At 38.8% G+C, this 23,040-nt stretch overlaps 1 protein-coding gene across 5 annotated transcripts in view; it reads left to right on the forward strand.

Annotated features, from left to right (window-relative positions):
• The window catches only part of sxc (O-linked N-acetylglucosamine (GlcNAc) transferase sxc), an 83,591-nt gene that overhangs the window by 2,827 nt on the left and 57,724 nt on the right, over positions 1–23,040 (forward strand). For 2 of the 5 annotated variants that reach the window (XM_065231776.1, XM_065231773.1), the window contains exons 2-5: positions 10,440–10,695; positions 15,234–15,444; positions 15,776–15,959; positions 16,028–16,096. In XM_065231776.1, coding sequence (XP_065087848.1) covers positions 10,503–10,695; positions 15,234–15,444; positions 15,776–15,959; positions 16,028–16,096 — 657 coding nt within the window. In that variant the 5' untranslated portion in view covers positions 10,440–10,502. The other 3 variants (XM_065231774.1, XM_065231775.1, XM_065231777.1) reach the window with 3 other exon arrangements.

The raw sequence follows: 23,040 nt of genomic DNA on the forward strand, positions 1-23,040 counted from the left end.
TTTGAAAATTCTTACAATGACCGCATTGAGGTATCCCTATTAATGATTAATTGAAACATTAATAACAAAGAATAAGTAAATAGCTTTGACATTTTGAAAATCACCTCTTTAAAAATGAATCTCACATGGGGCAAGAGCGTCACCCTTACATTTATGAATAAAATTAATCAAAAATGACAAAGAAATTGTTTCATTGTGCATTTCAGTCTTCGGTAAGTTTGTTTTCACCATATTTCGCAAAACCAGCTACATAAAATATCATCAACAATAGTTCAACTTCCCCTTCAAGGGATGGTTCGTTGAGACTGAGATTCATCTTTGTTCTAGTTAATTGGTTAATTCTAATATCATGATTGTGTTTAGCGCTTATTTACAGGATACCCTTTTAAGGGCTTGTTTTTATTGAATTTAAAAATTTGATAACTTACCTACTTAATCTAAAGCTTAACCTAACGTGCCAGATTCCTAATGATCAGCTGATCGGATTGCCTACAACAGGGCTGGTAGCAGGTCACTTTTTAGTGACTTGGTCACTATTTTCACGTCAGTCACTAAAAAGTCACTTTTTTCACCTAAAAGTCACTATAGTCACTATTTCTTAAAATTTAGTCACTAAAGTCACTTTTTTACGACTAATAATGTCAAGAGTTAATAATTTTCATTTAAAAAATCACATCAAGGAACAGCTCGCTTTGTTAAAAAATTGTTTAAAAGTTTCATTAAAAATCAGCTTCTAAAGTCCGACAAAGAAGAGTTGCGAACAGACCAGAACTGTCCAATTGGTGCTGATGAAATCACTAATATTTTTTTTTCATCCGTGATTTATACATTCAGGTCCGTTCTCTTCGATTTTTTTCCAGACAAAATTATAAAATTTCTAAGTTTCTTTTGTCTTGTGATCTTGAAATAGTAAAAGAAAATTTATTCGCAAATTTTCTGAGGTTTCGATAAAAAAAATCTGATTTCAACATCCTGACTTCTTTACTTTGTGATTCCAAGTCTAAGATATTTAAAAAAATGGTCTAGGAAAATTTACTAATTTAAATTTTTCAAGGACTGTGAACTTACATTCCCTATATTCAAAATATGAAAATTATTCCGGGCCGCACAAGTTTCTTAACTTGTTTGTCTTAGAGATTTTGATATCCCGGAATGTTTCAATTTTTTTTTTCGATTTCCAGATGTTAAGTTCGAGACACATGCAAACTGTTGTAGCCTCACTTTTTACCTGTGCATCAACTTTCAAAACTAGATTTAATGCCATATTCATACTCTAATCGGTTGAGAAATACACTTAATCTTCTAGTTTACTTGATATCTATCCATGGAAAGCAATATTTTGATAATTGTTTATGTTTTGAGAGTTGGTGCACAGGTAGATTGAGGTTAAGGCGACGCCACTGCATTTATTCATATATGAGTGAAAATTACGCATCTTTGAGTAAAAATTTACTCATTTCTGTGACTTACGTTTTTGCGAATTTAAGTGAACTTGACTCAAATATGAGTCAGATTAATTTGCCGTGTGTATTCACGATCCCTCCATCTTGGAAAATTTTCCTCGTTCCAGAATAATGAGATTTTTTTTTGGACCGCTATCTAGAAAAGTTGTGTAGCTACTAAAGCATACAAATCTGAGGTTTTTCAAAAGTTTCTATATCCGAGGTCTTTAAAATTTATTGTCTAAAAATTGTCAACATTTGCCTTGTTATTATTATTTGATTACCTAATAAGGCATAAGGAAGATGCAAATAATATTTTCATTTTTTGTCCGACATCACTCAAATAGGACGAGTGAGTAACTCATTTAATGATAAATTCATAAATCAATAATAAAAAAAAATGTATACTTTAAGGATAAAGCGTAGAGTGGAAAATAATTTTAAAAAGAGCTAAATTTTCAAATTTTGGGTGACACAAAACAAAAATCAAATTAGCATTTGTCATAATCATGGTGACCAGCAAATCCCAATTTGTAATTTCCCGGGGCTTTCCCAAAATTTTGGTAACTCTCCCGGTTGATTTGAGCCAAGGAAATTTCTGATAACTAAATTAAAACCCATTTAGCTCAGTGATCTCTTCGGCTATATATGCTTAATTTAAATGTATATTTCACAACAGGGAAATACCCATTTTTTTTAAATCGTTAGCTTCTTATCAAGAAGTCATTAAGATTTTTCGATGTTTTAACTATATTGAAAAAAGTTCGCTCAAAACTCTTTACAGGATTTTTATGAAATGTTCTCAAATTTCCTTTAGAATTATTTCCTATCACAGAGTTATTTTCAGAGTTTCTCTTAAATTAATTTGAGCTTCTCTCCGAGAGACCGTTGAAAATGTCTCAGCATTTCAGAAAAAAAAATCGAAGAATTCATCCTAAGATTCGCTTCGAAAAAACTTACTTACCCTAATAAAAATTGTATGGTTAATTTGCTTAACGACGTGTTCTGGGTATCATCCAAACCATTTGTGGAATATTTCAATGTTTTGGGTTATCGTTCGTTTATGGTTATTTTTATTAGGGTAAACTTACTCTTTACATTCTATTTAGAATAAGTCTGAATATTCCTTATAATTTACATGCAATTATCCTCAGAATTATCACACAATTTGGCTCATAACTATCTTGGAGCTCTCCATTAAATTCTTCTGAAAATTCGCTTGGAATTCTCCTCAGAATACCCTTGAAATTCTTCTCGAGATGGAATTAAACTAGGAATTCTCATAAAACTCATTTCAGAATTCCTTTGGAATTCCCAAGTAACCACCAAGCCCGCTAACTACGCTCTTTTTGCGATATAAGGTAAATATAGTGTTTCCGAACTTTATATCAGTCGTATGGCAGCCTTATATACCAAAAAGGGCGATTAACGGGCTTGTTGGTTACTTGGGTTGTTCCCTCAAAATTCGACTCCCTTGGTTTTTATTGTGAGATCCATGAAACTCTCTTCAGAATTCGCTTGATATTATCTTTAAATTTTCTAATAATTTCCTTTGAATTTCCATCACAATTCTTCTAAAAACTTGTTTCGAATATTCATTTGAAATGGACCTGGAATCCGCTTCACAATCGTCATGAATTTTCCAAAAGAACTACCTAAATATTCTACTCTGAACGTCTGAAGTCACAAAACACATGACTTGGAGTTCTAGTGAAATCTCTCTTAGAGTCCTTAAAAAAAATCTATTTGTATTTTACTCTGAAAAACATTGTTGTTATTTGCAGAATTCATCCTAAAATCTTTTGAAAATCTCATAAAATTTAGTGACTGTATCCTGAAAATATTTCCCGGTCTAGGGGCCTTGCAATTGTTTAAAGGTCCAGAATCTTATTTTTCCCGGTTTGTCATCGAAATTCGCGGACTTTTCCCGATTTTTTCCCGGTGATTTCGAATTTGCGCCTTTTTCCCGGTTTTCCTGAATTCCTGGTTCATGTATAATAAATAAATGATAATTTTTCGAGGCAACCATTATTTGTTTTATTTTAAAGGAGCATGAAAAATGTTCAGGGTGGGTTGTGAATGTGAGTTTATAAAATTTCTCGCAGTCAACGAAATACCATTTTTTTGATCAATAAATGTCACTATTAGTCACTTTTTTATTGCTTTAAAGTCACTATTTGGTCACTATTTTCATTATTTTAGTCACTAAAGTCACTACTATTATATTAGATATCCACTACCAGCCCTGCTACAACAATCTCTGAACCTTTGGATTGTAGTTGTTCTTCGTAACCTTAGCGTCTGAAGACCAACCAGGCGATGGACCTCAGAGTTCCTCATTCGTGGAGGGCTGTTGAGGATCATCCTCAACAACTTGTTTGGACCCTTTATAATTTGAGGTGATGAGAATTTGCGCTACTCTCCCAGATTGGCACCCCGTATTCTATTACAGGAAGGATTATTTGCTTATAGACAGCATGCTTGTTTTTCAGGGACAGAGTTGATCTCCTATTGATGAGTGGATATAAGAATCTCATCAGGATGTTACATTTGGTTTTTGTTTTGTCATTGTGTTCGCTTGAAAGCAGCTTGCTGTCGAGTGTAGGGCCGAGGTACACTACCTCTTTTGACCATTCCATCACTGTGCATTTCAGGTTGATGTTAATATTCTCAGACGGAACAAGTCTGGGTGATTTGGAATCAGGAAAGATGATGACCTGGGTCTTTGCCTCGTTGATACAGATCTTCCAGCTGTTTAAATATTCTGACAGGACATTTATGCCTTTCTGAAGTTTGGCGGTCAGAGCTCCGATGACCCTACACCCACCCTTAAAGATGATGGATGTATCATCTGCGAACAGAGACAGCGATTCACCATCAGGGAGAGCCGGCATATCGGATGTGAACAGGTTGAATAAGATGGGGCCAAGGATGCTTCCCTGTGGAACATCCGCACCGATGTGGAAAGCATCCGATGTGATGCCATTGAGAGAGACTCTGATTTTTTATTATCTTCACTAGGAAGATTGAAAAACCGTGACGCTGCAATTTGTAGGCCAGGCCATCATGTCAAACATTGTCGAATGCGTTTTCAACGTCCAACAATGCGATGGTAGATGTTTTAGATACAGACTTGTTCCGTCTGAGAATGTTTGTTACTCGAGTCACGGAAGCCAAACTGCTCTTCGAACAATAAGTTCTTTTTCCACGGTAGATTCCAGGAGTGATGGTAGACTGCTCCTTTGAACAGTTTGGATAACCCCGAGAAAAGGCTGATGGGTCGGTAGCTTGAAGGAGAGGATGGATCTTTCCCAGGTTTCCGGATGGGGATGATTTTAGCTGACTTCCAGCATGAGGGGAAGTAGCCAAGTCTGAGGCACTGATTGTTTGTTGAAGAATCTGGAACTCAGATGTTTGAGTTCCAGATTCAGGATTTGGTCGAAACCTGGAGCCTTCATATATTTAGATGATTTGGTATAGGCCAACAGTTCTCGGATTCCACAGGAAAGTTGTTGGGAATTCGATGGAAAGTTGTTGGGAATTCGATGGTTGCATTTACCGCAACTGCAGTATCGGATGGACTAGGCATGTTCAGCCCGAGATTACGCGAGTGTTCGCCTATAGCGTCAGCCTTCTTTTCAGGGGTTATGATATAAATGACTGAATCATTTTGTTGATTCAGCGGCACAAGTAGTGGAATGAGTCTTGACTTATTTTTAAGGATTTTAGTTAGTTTCCAGAAGGGTTTAGCACAATCTGGGAGAGAGTTCATCTTGCAGTGATAAAGTTTCTAGGCGGTGTCGACACAGTGCTGGAACCAATCCCATTCAACACGATGGTAGTTTCGCCGGGATGCTTGAAATCTGTTAGCCGAGAACCCTACTTCGACCACCACCGGTTAGTGGTCCGAGCTCAGCTCCTGGAAGGCCACAGGTTGCGAGGTGTTGTGTCCCATGTTGCTGACGAAGATGTCGATGGTCGCATGGACCCCAGACCAACTCAATCGGGTGGGAGTGTTCGGGGCCAAGATGGTATAGTGGCCCTCTTGCAGGTCTTCATTCAAGCTTGGTGTATTGCGTTCAGGTCGCCAGCGATGATGAAGTTCCCGCACCTCCGGGTGAGTTTGATGATGTCTTTCCGAAGGCCACTGACGACCCGTACCACTGCCCTCTGTTAACAATTAACGGAAGGAAGTGTATGCGTAATTTCTGATAGATGTCACAATTAAGACCAGCAATGACATCTGAAGGAAAATTAACGTAGAAGCATGGTAATATGATTAATTGGCGCTGACGGCACGGTCGAGAAGTTGTCTAGCAAATATTGACAGATTCATATGGAAATTTACTTGAAATAACTTGATAAAATTGACAAATAGCAGATTTTTAGCGATGGCCCAATCTTAGATCCATAGGCCAACATTAGAGCCATGTCCCCTATGTAATCTGGAATTTATAAAAACTAAATCCAAAATATATCAAATTTTCACGAAATTCAAAAGAATAAAAATAAGCGAAATCCCAAAATTTTTGTTTTTTTTTTCATTATTTTATCTAGTTCGTTCATTCGTAAGGCTCAATCGCGTTAGCCTTACGGAGCCGATAGAGCATTTGAATCCGCTTGTAAAAGCATATTAACAGATTAATTATCTGTTTTTCTATCAATCCTTTATTGAATTTGAATTATTTCTATGGGTATGCACGTTTGGAAAGTATCAGCACAAAGATTCTGCACTCGGTTTAGAGTTTTTGGGCGGAAAGTGTTGTTTTTTTTATCTATTTATATACTCAATTCGTGGAAATACGAAGCGAAAGACGAATCAAGCACAAGACTTTCAAGAAAATTAACAACACGGTGTCTGAAAATGGCAATGTTTTATTCAAAACGTCAAGTTTTTCAAGAATATCGGGTGAGACCAATCTGATTTTTGTGTTGTACGATATTCAATTGAAGGCTATATAATATTTTAAGCATTTTTCTTAAATTTCTCATGTATCTCAATACATGGGTTGATTTTTATTCTTTTTTGTATACGGTGCTTAGAATCTAGACGAGCGCGCTAAGTGAAGTATTGTCAGTTTTAACTAGCTTAAATTTGATTCAAAGCAGAGCAGAGCTCTCACTAATGAATTCTGAATAACTCATTCAAATTTCAAATTATTTCTAGCTTACACATTTCATATCATTTTGTAGCATCGTGACCAACTCAACTCAATCCAAAAAAAAAATATCACAAGAAATTGCGAGTAGCTGAGTGGAATGGAGATAAGTTAAGCATTGGGTACAGGACCAAGTCTCCCCTGGGTGGTGCCAAAAGATGAGCGCAATAGAATCATCAAGTTGCCATAAGGCACGGAATGAGACTATTGCATGGCTGGGTAGTCAAAGTCTTCCATTCGTTAGTCATTTCAGGAGGATTAGAGCAGGTTTAGGTTTAGGGTGGGCGTTGGCCAGATTTGGATTTTTCAGATGTAATCCTGGATAGGACCCTGTCATTGAACGTCGCGTGAAAGTAGAACTTAATGAAGGCCTAAGTACTTTTTCGTAGTTTTTAGTTTTCGGATTTGAAAGATCGTCGGTTACAGTGGCCTGCTTACTGAGCAGAAAAACGCGGTCCCAGGTCCTTACATATCAAAGAGATTTATGGTAAAATCGCTTGTGTATCGTGTATTTTGCGAAACTCGTTGTTGTCGTTGGTTCCGGGTTTGAATGGATACACAAATTTGAGCAACGGTATTATGTGATATGAGGGGCTCGGTGGCCTTAGAGCAACCGTTTTTGCTTACTGAGCAGAACATCATGAGTCTAATCTCAGGCCCATCCCCATTCAAGATTCGTCAATCGTTTTATTTGTTAATATGACTACATGGTAATAACAGCAACTCGGTGATTAAAAAGGTGCTCGTCTGCCTAGTGGCAAACGTTTTTGCTTACTGAGCAGAAGACCGTGGGTTTAGTCCCAAGCTCCTTCGCGTTATATGATCGTTAGGACATCAATTCAGCTTATCGTTTAGCAAAACGAACCCTGCTGCAAACCCAACATCCCAGTGATTCCTCGTGGAAGTGCAGAGGTGTTCTCGGCTTCCATCAAAGCGAGTGTCATGTCAACACAATCCTTCCCATTCCTTTCTTGACCTGTGTTCGGGCGCGGCCGGCGCTGGTATTGCCTAATTTAAGATCACCAGTTTTTACACATTGAGGATGATTGCTAGTCCCAAGCATCGTCTATTGGTTCTCTGTGTAATTACAGCTGATCTGGCAGTAACAGAGTAGCAACCGTGGGCGGTCAATCAAGCTCAAGCTCAAGCTCGTGACCAACTCAATCCAAAAAACATCCAACCACCTACCTCAATAAATCTTCCCATGGCGATCATGTAGCCTGCATGTGGCGTGTCAGCCATCAATAATACTCCGTTTTACGGTATCAAAGCACCAACATTAACTTGAAAATTTTACAGTTGAATAAATTGGTCGCCCGTCAATGCAACATTTCCTAACACGGACATTAATTCTAGATACCAACACAGCGCTAGTTAAACAATATTCTTCCATTAATAGAGCCGAGTTGAGTCATCCCGCATATTTATTTATCATATATGTTTCGGAACTAGCTGCCATATTCCACGCAGTAGAGCAAATTGCTTCACTACCTTCTGACCATTGTTTTATTTTTACGGATAGTCTTAGTTCATTGGAGGCTATTCGTTCAAGAAGGCCGATGAAGCACTCCTCGTATTTCCTGGTTGAAATACGATCTAAACCGAGTGCTTTATCCAACTGCTCCTATAAACTCACCTTAGCTTGGGTCCCATCTGATTGCTCAATTTCGCGTAACGAGAAAGCGGACTCGTTGGCTAAGGTGGGCGCTATGGAAGGCGATATTTTTGAGTGACAAATTACCTTTAACGAATTTTCCTCCATTGCTCGTCAGCAATTCCTGATCAGTTGGCAACCAAAATGGATTGATGGTGATTTGGTAATATGGTTGCATTCTATTCTCCCACAGGTGTCGAACAAACCATGGTTCAAAGGGTTGGACATGAGCCGTGACTTTATACGCGTTATGTCAAGGCTTATGTCCAATCACTGTTCGTTAGACTCGCACTTCTATCGAATTGGGCTCTCAGGCAGCAATTTATGTACGTGTGTCAGTGGTTATCATGATATCGAACATGTTGTTTGGTCACCTCTACACCGTGTTGTCAGATCTGAGCTATCCACATCCCTCAGGGCCCGAGGAAAACAACCCGTTAGAGACATCTTGGCGAGCTGAGATCTCGACTATTGCAATTTAATTCATGTGTTTTTAAAACGGATAGATCTGAGGATTTAGTAGTTAGTGTCATCTTATGATCCCCCAAGTTGTTAGCTGCCCATCGGTGTACCCCCTTGTTTGTCTTTTTCATCAGTTTGTCGCTTAGTTCGAGATGAAGAGTACATTGCTCTCCAAACCTTGTGTTCTTAATCCCTACTCTGCCATCAATGTATTACAATTTGTTACCCCTAACTTTAAGATAGCGGGGAGTAATCGGCCCCGCTTTACTAACGTTAGTTTTAAGTGATTTTGTAATCTAAACAATGAATATCGACTCCGCAAAGCTACGGCAAATGAGCCTGCATTATAAAAAAAATATTATTTCCTATAAATTTTTACGGTTACCCTTCTTCTTTTGAATATTACGTCTTAACATGAATTTTACGTCGGCCTAGATTTAGTGTTCTAAGGCTGTGTTCCATTTGGTGAATTTTCACTTAAATTTGACTCTTCGAAAATAAATTATAATGCTCGAAAATCCCTCTGTTGTTGATCGTCTGATTTTCGAGAAAGTGTTTGTCAAAATGTATTCCTGGTCTATCAGAAATAAGTAGCAGGTTTATTTGAAAATTTTCCATGTGTCAAGTTTAAGTGAAAATGTGTCAAATGGAACACAGCCTAAGAGCACTTGCACAGTTGCTAATTGGGTTCTTTAGGGGTATTGAGGTAATTGCATATTCGTAATCTGCATTACAAATGGAATCGAAATCCAAAATATCATCAATTTTGGAGCACTGGAACTATTTTAAATAAGTGTGACTACATTAGCAAAAAAAAACACCATCTTTGCGCCCGTCGATGGTACTTCGTATCAGGGGTGAACGAGCTGTCAGTTTGTTAGTTTTGTGTCAAACAGTGAAGTGATTATTTTGCTTTAAATCTTGATTTAAAAATTGAGATGATGTATGAAAACCGACATATTTTTCAAAATTAAAGAACCCAATTGGGAGATTTTTAAGCCTGTGCCATTTTTTGCATTAGGATATATTGTGTGGAAAACGCAATGATACTCTAAACCGGATAATTTCTAAACCGGACCATTGCCAAAAATGAGTACCGGCACGAAAGCAACCCTTCACTGTAATCAGATACTCTCTGCTCTGCGGCGTAAAAATCATAGCCGAGTAGAGATGTGCAGCGCATGAATGAGCGAGACAGCTTACGGGTCGGTTGATGCTTTTGCTCGTTGGCTGAGGCTGACGGATGATGGCTTCCGCGCTTGTTGTAAATGAACGGTATCTGTGTAGTGTGAGTGAGATAGCGCAAGGCCAAATACACGCACATCAGTCAGTCCGTCAGTCTCATCAGCAGATATAGGAAGGAGCAGTCGGTAGCTGGCTGCTAGGTAGGGCAAATAATATGGCGATTGACTTTCTTCCTTCCACTACTGCTGCTGTGTAACCATTTTCGCGTGTTCTGGCTGTTGATGGAAGGAAAAATCCGGAATTTCACAATAAAAAACAGGAATACGTGCCCGCGAATCGATCCTCCATCGGTGAAAACATTAGCTTTCGGTGTGTTATCTGAATGTGAGCTTCCCTTGTTGTGCTCTTTGTGAAAACTAGTGTCGATATAATAACCATTTCCTAAGATCAGTGTGCTAATTAGTGATTTTCTCCTCTGTGCTTTTTTCCTCTTGAACAATTCGTTGGGAAATTGGAAAACCACCCATCACCTCACAGATTAATCCTGCCGATAGTGGTACCGAAATAAGAAAGCGCAGGAAAATCGAAGTGGTGCAAAAAATGCAGGGCCAAGTTCCCGGCACACAGACGGCCCAGCCACCGTCAGTGCAGCAGATCCAGGTCCAGACCCAACCTCAGACGGTGGTCATACAACAGCAAGCAACGCCACAGGCAATCCAGGTTCAGGTCCAACAGCAGCAAGTCGTACAGAACAATGCTAAAATCGATCAGAGCCAGCAGTTGTCATCAGTCGGTAAGTCTCCCCTGATTTTATTTCTCCCCTAATCATGGTAATTCAAACAATCCTCGGGCACAATTAGAAAAGCTTGACGGTGGAATGTCGTAGTCAAAATTAGTTCTAATGCTATTTCAATTTTCCCGAAGGAGCTTGTTCCATTCAACCATCTTACGATGATTGTTTGCGTCATGCTTATTCAATATTTCAAAATGTTTTTTTTTATCAAATTCCTCATAATAAAGATGGAATCATATTCACCATACCTACCTAGGTATAAGTCTACTGTTATGTTCATTGAAACGCGATTGCGCTCCGTCAACTACCTACCTATACAGCTTTTGTGTATCGTTTTATGATACAAATTCGCTTGTTGGTTATGGTTTGACGCTGCATAATTCGATATGACGGTATGGCGTGGTTTTTAAAAATAGAATGTCAATTGCGAAAGCAGCGGTACTTACGGTTTAGGTAGTAGTGTACGCAATCTTGGTCGTGTCTATTGAGTTTTGGAATTAATTTAGATTTAAATCGTCAGGATGGGCTCCTGATTGAAGTCTTCTCCATACGGATTCTTGATTTGGATAATGTACCCAGTTTCTTCTAATATAATTGTATTACAAATACCGTTACGATAGCAACTATCAGTGCGTTATTTTTTTATAATAAATGTTCATTAATTTAATTTCCAGTCTGTTTGTTTTCATTCAGAGGGAGTAAATGTACATTTTTTACTTTTGAGATGTCATCACTAAATTGTATAGGGAAAACTTATGTCTCAACTTTTTCATGACGTTTACCACCTTTATTTTCATTCAAAACAAACCGCCCAGTAAAAAATGGTTTGTAATATCGTATCGAAAACTATACATTGCAACCAAATCGCATGTAATTTTACATCGGCTCGATGTATAAATGTAGCGGGTAATGTAACAATTTTCAACCGGTCGCATTGGAAAGGAAGTTGACAAACATATTTGAAAAATCTTGGTTTGCTACATTAATTTCTATGGCTGTGTCAGGGAGATTTGCTTTCACGATCGACACAGATTCCACACAACCAAAAGCAATTTTCTCTTGATCATCAGTATAGGTGCTTGAAAGTGATGTCTTTGTTAGAGAAAACATCACATGGCTGCCATACTTCCACGCAACTTAGGTATCATTTCGATGATTTCTCGAGCTAGTTTCGATTCAATTAAACAAATTTGCGCGAGTTTCGGGTTCTATTTGAGTGTGAAAATTTGAATTCTTTAGGGGATTTTCCTTATTAAAAAGTTGTTAGGATTTTCCTTCTTCACTTTAGTTAATTCACGGTGCGCGCCGGTTGGTTCAGTTGCCCATAACTGTTTTTCGAGATCACATTTTGGGATCTTTAAACCATTTTTTGTTCTATTTTCAAGAAGCATGAAAAATGCGCACAATGGGCTTGTGAGTTTATACAATTTCTTGAAGTGGCAATCGCAATTAACGGAAGATGGGAACCATATATTTTCGATCAATAAATGTCACTATTGGTCCCTTCTTTATTTTTTTAAAGTCACTATATGGTCATTATTTTCGTTATTTTAGTCACTAATGTCATTACTATTAAATCACATACCCACTACCAGCCCGGCCTGTGTAACAAAGGTTCTATGCACCTGCCTGGTGGATCAATATGGGTTTTAAAATATAAATTTAGACGACACGCGCCGAGTGGGTGGCCGAAGGTCGTTGGTTCAAGGCCACTAGACATGACATCAAGTTGAAAATTGCATTATGTCCTAGGTAACTTTGACAGATTCTCTTCGTCGACTTTCTCTTTGTATTCCCACGGCCATGTTAAGACATTCCCAGGTATTTTAAGCACACTGATCGGTAAAAGAAGCTTTTATCTAGCATCTAATACGACAAACACAACAAGAAACGGTTGTGTGCTCAAGTCATTAAAGAAAGAGAAAGTCGACGAAGATAATCGATCAATGTTACTTAGGACCTAATTCAGCTTGAAATATTCGTGGCTTTGATAATTTTTTAATAACGTTCACCACACGTATCCTATGTATGGGGCTTACCATTCCTGCTGACAAAGTTCCACCTCTGCATTTCTCTTAAGTAAGTGTCCAACTAACACTCCTTAGTATGTCCACCAGTTGCTGTAAGGATGTGGCCAGCACAGTGCTCTCTAAGGCGAGGATCACAAGAAGCATATTGAGCCAATTCAATTGCACACTAGCGCTACGTAGTGAGAAAATTATGAACTGCTGTCCACCAATCAATACCTTGACCTACTGAACAAACTTGCCGAACATTGCCAACATGGCAAAGATCCCAAGATATAGCAAATTCAGGAAATTCATTTCCGCACTAGCGCCGCGTGGTGAGAAAATTTTGAACTTCTGACCACCAACCAAAAATCCTTGATCGACTGAAAAACTTTACCTAAGACATAAACATTATATATGGCCAGGATCCTAAGGTATAGGGTAAGTGATCCAGGCTTTAGCCCTATCTTAAATTTCAATATTTTTCATTCTTTTCCTAATTTATTTCCATGCAAGGATAGAGCATAGATTTTGGCATATATCTACGCGAATAAAACCATAAATATTTATTTAAAATTTTAGTCAGACCCTAGGGTAAAAAACTAGAGCATTAGTGCCACAAATGGCTCACTTACCCTATCATATTCAGAAAATTCACTTTTTAACTAGCGTCGCGTTGTGAGAACATTCAGAACTTCTGTCCACCAACTTAAAGTTCTTGACCTACTAAACAAATTTGCCGAAGACTTCTTCTTCTTCTTCCTCGCATTTCAAGCTTATTGCGTATGGCATATTAGCTTATTACGTGTTCTCAACTTAATGTTCTAGATGCACTTCCACAGTTATTAATTGAGAGCTTTCGATGCCTGTACCATTTTTGCATTAGTATAATTATTGTGTGGCAAGTACAATCATACTCTATATGCCCAGGGAAGTCGAGAAATTTTCCAACCCGAAAAATTCCTAGATCGGACTGGGAATCGAACCCAGCCACCTCCAGTATGGTCTTGCTTTGTAGCTGTGCCTTTACCGACTGAGCTAATGGAGGTCCCAAGGGAGGTTGCCAAAGACTGCAACCTTCTATATGACCTGGATCCCAAGATGTGTCATATTCAGGAAATTCACTTGCACACTAGCGCCGCGCAGTGAAAAAAATATAAACTTCTGTCCTCCAACAAAAAGTCCTTGATATACTAAACAAGCCTGCCAAATACTGTAAACTTCTACATGGCCAGGATTCCAAGATATAGCATATTAATCGGATACACCTTGAATAGGGGAAATGGATGTAATATCGACCTAAATACCCCTAATTTGGGCCCATACATAAATTCAGCAATCGACTGAATTTGCAATAGCGACCAAAAATATCCATTAGTATCGTTCCAATGACGCGTTCATATAGATAAAATTGATAAATAGCAGATTTTTAGCGATGAGCCCAATCTTAGATCCATAGGCCAACATTAGAGCCATTTCCCCTATAATTTTTGTGTGAAGACAACATATCAAGAAGACTGACAACTCTTCCGTTTTCTCTTGCGACTTGTAGTGGTAAGCGTGATTACCTCTCACCCCAGCAGGCCTGGGTTCAATCCCAGTCGGCACCGCCGGGATGTTCTGAGGCATAACATCTTTGATCACGCCTTCCTTCGGATGGGAATTAAAGCCGTTGGTCCCAGGTTCATGAGTTTGTAGGGTCGATAGGTAGGGTCCAGGTGTGGGAGCTGCCTTCCTGGCGCGTCGGTAGCATTGGTGCTCAGCACGGAAAACAAGATCGACGGAAAACAAACCAAAGGAAAAAAAATACCTTTGCGTCGTATGAGAAAATGGAAGAGTTACCAGTCTTCTTGATATGTTGTCTTCGTCTAAAGGCTTAATAAATTGTGGATTACGCCTAAGTAAGGGTACCTATTGAGCAGTTCCAGTTCCGTGATTGTTTGTTATGCTTGACTCACATTTTTATTTTTTACTAAAATTTGTCCATTTTGGATCTTGTAAATTTTTTACAAAAAATTGTGGCATGGAAATGGCATTTCCGGATCGAAATAACGTCTAAGGGGCTGACAACGTTGACAGTTTAGGAGGGGAAGGGGGTGGTTGTTTGTTGGCAATTATGCATGGCAATACAAATTTTAAAAGGGGGGAGGGGGCAAGTTACCATGAAGTTGCACAAAAAAGGTCAAGGATAATGCAGTGACACCACGGCTATATACTTTGTGCGGCTAAGAGCTTGGTCACCGAAATAGCCGTTGCAAATCACCGGTGACAGACATTGGTTGTTATGGTGAGGTTCTATTGATTTTTCTTCCTAACCAACGCACGACATTCCACGTTCTTTTCACGCTTATCCTGCTGCATTGGCTGCATTTACTCGTTGTTTGTACCCCTTTGTAGCATGTGTGGTAAAACATCCTGTATTGCCACATAGTGCTAATATGCTTGGTTGAAGGGTTGTATGGTTACATGATGATGATTTTTTATTTTTATGTTGCCACAACATATGAATGCACTTTATTTCGATTTCAGGTCTACTAGAACTGGCACATCGCGAATACCAGGCGGTGGATTACGAAAATGCCGAACGACACTGCATGCAGCTGTGGCGGCAGGAAAGCAACAACACCGGCGTCCTGCTGCTTCTGTCGTCGATTCACTTCCAGTGCCGACGGTTAGACAAGTCGGCCCAGTTTTCGACACTGGCCATCAAACAGAATCCCCTCCTGGCCGAGGCGTACAGGTGAGTTCGTGCAATCCTCTCATAATGTATTGAATATTTTCGACGTCGGAGCCGGGCCGGAGGTAGCTTTTATTAGAGTTTAGTGGAATAAATTTAACCAGCTACAGGAAAACGAATTCTAGGCGGCCATGGCGTCTAGTTCATCGATCGAAGTCCTACTTTGTTATAAAAACACCAAAGTCAACCAAACTCAGTGAATGCCAATCATGTCGCGTTGTTTTTACAGTTCCGCTTTTTCTTACCTTACCTTCTTTTCTTACCGGCCCCTACTCACGACACAAATCGTTCTCGTTTCGTTCCCCCCAACATTCATTGTTTTCAAATTTTACAGCAATCTGGGCAACGTGTACAAGGAGCGTGGCCAGTTGCAGGAAGCCCTAGAAAACTATCGCCATGCCGTTCGCTTGAAGCCGGATTTCATCGATGGCTACATCAACCTGGCAGCCGCGTTAGTAGCAGCTCGCGACATGGAACAGGCGGTCCAAGCCTATGTCACAGCGCTCCAGTACAATCCGGTGCGTGTGCCCTGCCAAGATTTCCGGAACTTTTTGCACTGATTGACGTGTTTTCCCATCTTTTTTAGGATCTCTACTGCGTGCGGAGCGATTTGGGTAACCTGTTGAAAGCGCTCGGCAGACTAGACGAGGCCAAGGTAGGTCGGATTCAGGGACCAGCGAGCAAACAGCGGTTTGTCGTGGATTTATCGTTGATTTTGTTTTTGTTATTGTTTATGTGTGACATACTCTGTGTGGATGAGATTCGGTCTATTAGTACTCTGATTGATTTTGATAATGCATGTTACTTTTAACAGTACATCCGCGAGAGAAAAGGATCGTTCTGCTGTGGACTCGTCCTTGAGCTGTCCTCAATTTCTGTGAATATACTCAATATAGTGTTGTGCCTTATGTTATTATATACGCGTCGGGCGAGAGATGATGTACTACCAACAACTGGACCGAGCGAGGAGAGGTAGGTTCGTGGCAAGGTTTACCTTTTACCAGCACCTGTTTTCTAGTATGTTATCAGTTTGAAGTTAGATTTTCTGATAGATAAGCTGCGGGACAAGTTCACAGTGTAATGCCACCTTTTCGCGTTAATCCCGTTATCAGTTCGGCACAAGTGGAGTGAATGGGAATTTCTGAGCGCGATTTATTCTTCTGTTCATTTTCTGTCACATTCGAAACCTTCGCTTTGAGTTCATTCACTGTTCATTCTAAACGGGTTTTCAGTGAGAGCAATTCTTTTTTGTTTCGTTTCGCTACCAACAAAAATACTGATCGAATTCTCGCCTAAATGATTTCAGCGTATTTCGTCGCAACATAGAGCTAATTTGATTACAGCTTAACCAGGTTGGAATCTTCGGCGCGAGAAAGCCATAGACAAGGGCACCGACAGACCGTCCCATCTGCGAACAACAGTCGCACACAATTCCGGAGTCGCCGATTGGCCCCAAACAGCACCTGTGTGTATTCGATTGACAGTATAGAACATAATATTGACCTAAGTTAAGACCCAATTGGAGCTGTTACAAGGCGACAGGTAAAGTAACGTGTTTGGCTGGAATTGACTCTCCCCTACCCGACCGCCTGAAACCCCTTTCAATTTACAGATAAATCGATGCTTCCAAAAGGTAATAATTTGAGCAGAAAATCTCCCACTTGTACACAAAGAAATGCCCTCACAGTAATAAGATTATTGTGACTTCCGCTTTCGGCAGAATCGATTTTTCTCTTACCCTCTCCATCATTCCATCCCATCCCGACCCCGGTCAGTCAATCGAAGGCCAAACATGACTGAATGCAATTTCTTTTTCTATATATATATATATATATCCCACATATATCTACTTGCGTTTATTTGTCGACTCTGAAGATGCAACCCCTGGAACCAGCTGTCAGTCGAGCTATTTACTAGATTAGAATCGCTTCTCCCCGTAGTGATGCCTTTTGTTGGTCAATTTATAAAAAATACCGGCAAATTGGAAATGTCCAACTCAGGCAAACAAAACGCATCATCGGAAGTTAAGTGGTCATTCGATAGGGAAAACACATTCCGCAGTAGTATGGATGAATATTTTAACCTCAAACGAGAGGATTTAAAACCTTCAATCATCGCTGCGAAAGGTGAACGTTTAATCTCTTTATTTGGCAGAGAAGTCTCTCACACGGGTTTCCTTGAACACAGTTCTGTTGTTGCTATTCAGTTCCGTCCAATACGTTTGCCAAATTTGGTTGGTTGTCGGTTGAGAGCCGGTTGACCACAATCATATCGTCGCAGTTTCGGGCGGAAGGTTCCATTTGATCCGACCCTAGCCATTCCAAACCAATGGGCGAAGTGCAAGAAATGGTTGTCGTTGACGTTCGTTTTCCTGTTGAGAGATTAAACATGTTTCTTTTCTTCTAAATATTAAACAGCTAGATTTATGAACATATTGAAATTTAGAATAAGCACAGTGGCGGAGGCAGCAGTCGGCGGTGCAGCGGAGCGGAACGAGTAGCGGCGCACTTGGTGGATGATTTTGTAATATGGCATTCCTTTTTTTTCAGGCAGTAGTTGTAGTCTTATTGTTATATTAGCATAAAAGCTAACGTATCTTGATAGAGAGATTCATTATTCGTGAACGATCTTTGTTGTTCCTACAGCACAACATGTGAGACAGTATGTCTCACGTGGAAACGATCGGTTATCAGGATACATTAGCTTCGTCGTTTTTCTGCTGATTGCTTAGGTGAACCAGAGAAAATTATAAACCTTCCCGTTACACGGCCGATGAGAGTAACTCAGTAAGGGACCATCCATAAATTACGTCCGCATGGGGGGGGGGTTACTAAGAAACGTCGCAATTTGTAACATATGGGGTACGGGGACTAAGTTCAATCGTAACATCAAATATGTATCGAAATCGGATAGACATTTTCCATCATATTTTAACCCATAATTAGTTTTTTCCTGTTATTATTTTTTTCTTTAAGAGTAATTGATAAAAATATTAGTATTTCAAATCATAGAAACATATTTTAATGTTAGTAAATCTACTTTATGAAATATTAAGTACGGACAGGCTCGACATCAATGCATCAATGACATCTCACGCGGAAGTCTTGAGTTTGAATCTTATCTTTGGACAAGTCACAGCCAGGGTTGTTAATCGTTAACTTCTTCAATGGAAATTTGCATCCAATTGCATTTGGGTTATGACCAGGGTCGTTAATGACCTTAACGTCATTAATGACCCTGATCATAGCCCAAGTTACATTGCAAGTTTTATTAAGGTTTTGAAGCATTCTAAAAGTCTAAATAATGGTCTACGGAACCCTCATAAAACTAAAATTGTTACTGGGGAATGGACTGCAAAATTGGTTAAAGTGTGACTACAGACAAATCTCCATATTTCTATGTGCTGTGTCTCAATTTCTGTAAAGGAATCTAACTCTTGTTACGGTCAAATTCTACATACATATTTACATCCCTCCCTATGTTGATGGGCACAAGAATTCAGAGGTGAAAAATTTGTATAGCAGGGTGCTTTTGAGAAAAAAGTGGTTGAAATCATGCATACCAGAAGTCCTTATCTTGCATCTATTTAAAATGATGTTATCTGTTGATAATTAATTTTGGTAGTTTTTTAAATGAGTTTTAGATTATTAACTTTTTTCACTGTGGATAGATTTTAGTAAATTTTCATTCAAAATACTATATGTATAATGCTTTGACTAGACAAGAAACATTGTAGCACATTTGGATCTTTGTGCTTCAAGAAATATCAATTTAAAAATGGTAGTTAAACGTGCTTAACTTCGTTTAAACTCAGTCAATCAAGCTAAAAACTTTACCAAAAAATCTTGAATATTTGATCCACCAGTTGCCAATATTTCTGAAATTTGCAGCACTTTAAAGTTCTATCGATTGACAAAAAATTATGGCGATTACTTCGATATTTTCGTCATATTCAAGAAGTTCTTCCTGGAAAATTGAACTTTCAGTTGAATTCGACTCAATTTTGAGCTACTCTCATTGACCGTGTATTGACATATGTTCGGTGATGGAATAGTCGAATGAAATATTTTTCCCTGGTCACTTCACTTAATTATATTTGATTTATCTGCATAAATGCAATGTTCTTTACAGGTTTTCACTTTACCTTGAATAATGTTTTTATCGATGATCTCAATTCGTATGTATATCGTATGTTATGGGTGATTATGTAACTATTTTTACTTTTGTATCAAGTCATTTTCATAACATTTAAACGGAAGAAAATACGTAATCTTAAGCAGTCCCTAATGGGTTAAAAAAATAGTTTTCCAAATTCATAGATTAACAGCTATTTTCTTGTTTACCTTCGGATCGTAGTTCATTGTTTAAAGATATGTTCAAAACGTCAACAAGAATATGGAGTGTTCCCCAGATTTGAACTACTATCTCATTGTTGTTATGTTACTCTTCAAGGTTGCAGCCTTTTCGGGTTCAATAATATTTTTTTTAGTTTTACAGGTTTCAACACTCTAGAGTAACATTTGAAATGGGCCTAAGCCCGAAATGTGAGCAAAGCAAAAAAACGATGTGTTTTCATTACTCTTTTTTAAAAACCTATTTAAAAGAATAAACATTTGCAATGATTTTTTCTTCATGAAGTTAATGATTGGTACGCTTTAACATTTTGAGTAAGTATTCACTGATGCATTGGTCCTGGAAAGTATCATGTTCCTTGATTATTTGTTAACGCAGCAATTATGATACTTTGGATAATGAAAGGAATATCTTATTCCTCACATTTCGATGACATTCAAAATTGAAATTCAGGGGAAATAATGGCGCATACAAAAGAAAACCCGAATTCATCCACCTATGGTAAGATCTGACCCTTCTTACTGATTCAAATTCGAAGAAAATGGCTCAAGTCTGCATTTAGGGCAAGATAACTTCTGAATGATATAAGTGGGTCTGTGTCTGAATTTTCATGTGTTTTAATTCATCGCAGGTTTTGTCCAAAGAGTACATGTCCGGGTGTGGCCAATACGAATGATGGCGCACAAATTGGCTGCAAATGATCATAAACTTGAAATTTGATGTGACTTTAGTTTACGTCAGATTCTGACCATATTCCCGGTGGTACCAGGAGCTTTCGTGACCAATGTTACCCTGGGTTCTCAATATTCTTGTTATTGAACTTTCAGACAGTATGATGTGTTAAACGGTTTACTCTGATTAGACTACAATTTTAGACTTCAGAGGAATTACTTATGATAGTTGGTATCCTAGCTAGATTAACGGTCCGACTGCTAATAATCAACACGAAATCTGCAGTCAGACTGATCGATTAATTTTTTAAAATTATTTTGAGTTTATATAATCGATTAAAAATGTGACATCATGATCAATATTTCAATTGACAGAAAGAGATAGGCGCTTGGAGTGACACGAATAATGTAGCATAAACATTACAATTGAACCTACTCTGTCATCCTCATTTTGCAAGCCACAGATGCGTCGCAAGGTAAGTTTAGGCTCCTTTTAAATTCAGGTCATTTCCTGCGGAACTTACGAGGCATGGCCAGGTTTGGCCAATGTGATCCCTAGTACTAAGTATAATCTCCAGAATTTAATTTACTCTTGTGATTTTAAAAGTCGTATGAAAAGTTTTGGTCATTCCAGTTTTTGGCTTCCCCGGTGATATCTGGAACATATCTGGGTCTGACTAATGTGGGCCTTTGAACTCAATATAACCGCCGATGACTTTATTTAGTTTTGATGTACAGGGTGATTCGGAATAACTGTCACTTTTGAACGCGTGAACTTAGCATAATTTAATTCAAATCTCTCTCCCTTTACCTTTAATTACCAGCCACATTTGTCACGAAAATGAACCACAGCTGTCCCGAGCAAAGTTAGAGATCAAATTGAAATCAGAATTTGCTGTTATGATGTAACTTATTTTGAATACTCCATTTGATCTCATTTTGGTTGACTTAACGGTTAACACAGCAAAAATGAGAGCAAAATTTTACACTGTTGAATCAAACGGAAAACTAATTCTGCTATCAATGAAATTAATTTGATTACTGATTTTGCATTCATAATGTTTGACTGAATACGGGCCTGTTGTAAATGGTTAGCATCCATGCTTCTCACGCTGAAAGATTTGAGCTCAAATGTCAGCTCGGGCTAGTCATGAATGACCTAAAATGTGTTAAACAAAACAAATAAACAATAATCGTTAGTTCAACGACAGATGAACTAAAATCAAATTTTAAACAAGAAATTAACAGCAGAACTTCAAGTTAAGTTGCTTTGATTTAAAAAGTCTTGACTGCATAATGAAAGCACAGTATGATGTCAGACTTATGTTGCGACAATTGAAATCAAAATGAGTTTTCATTATGATAGGAACCGCAAACTTTAATATGGATTTGCTTTCATTTTGTTAACCGACTTTGCTCGGGGTGCCAGATATACTGAAACGCACGTTTTAGCTCCAGCACTTTTGGAGTCCTGGCAAAGCATTTAAGCTTTGATGTTGAACGGATTTTCCACGCATGGTTACTTTTCCTCTATAATGATGCGAAAAATAAATGTTTTATACTTTAGAAGAGATTTCAGTTTTTAAAAGATACCATGCGAATTTATACAGATATATGACATGCTCCATTTTGACGTCCATGGCTGCTTGATATAAAAACCGAATGAATTTTCAAATTCTATCAATACAAGCTGATATTTGTACACACTTTAAAACAAAAATACTTGAACATTACCCATTTTACCCATTGAGAATTGCATATTTGTGAAATCTGTGACAGTTATTCGTCGCAGTGTCGCATGATGGGCTTTGGTCCAAGTCAGAATCTCGCCACTTCTCCAGCGGCAACCGGAACATATACAAATATGACCAATGTGGTCCCGTGTACCATTGAATTTGTTTTTAAGTTCTCATGTAATTTGAAGTATCGCATGAAGGGTTTTGGTCTAAGCCTTGATTTGGTTTTCGTCGATCTTGTTTTCAGTACTGAGTACCAATGCTACCGACGCCAGGGAGGCAGCTCCCACACCTGGACCCGACATATCGACCTATCAACTCATGAACCGGAGACCAGCGGCTTTACTTCCGTTCCGAAGGCAGACGTGATCAGAGATTTTATGCCTCAGAAAATCCCAGTCGGTGCATCAAACCAAGGCCCTTTGGGGTGATAGGCTATCACGCTTACCACTACACCACCGGCGCCGCTAGGTCTAAGCCAAAAACTGCTTACTTCCCCGGTGGTTCCCGGAACATGTCCGGGTGTGTTTCAATGTGGTCCTGAAAATTTGATATGGCCATAAAATTAGTTAGTTTTTTTTTTAAGTTTCATGAATTTTGATGTGTCATATGATGTGTTTTACACGTTTCACTCCTAGTCTCAAGACCCGTTTTCACCGGAATAGGTTGGTTGGTTGCCTTTATTAAGGAGATTTTCAGCCAGACGCTGGTTCATCTCCGGACCACCGGAATATGTTCTAAACATGTCTCAGGAACTAGTTGACTTATCCTAAAAATGTTCAACATCGTTCTATCGGACCATGGTACCTTCCGTTTGGCGCTAGTTGCGTCTAATTTAG

This window comes from Ochlerotatus camptorhynchus, unplaced genomic scaffold (genome assembly GCF_037179485.1).
Source record: "Ochlerotatus camptorhynchus isolate MF236.1 unplaced genomic scaffold, CSIRO-AGI_Acam_v1.1 ptg000361l, whole genome shotgun sequence".
Classification (NCBI taxonomy): Eukaryota; Metazoa; Arthropoda; class Insecta; order Diptera; family Culicidae; genus Ochlerotatus; species Ochlerotatus camptorhynchus.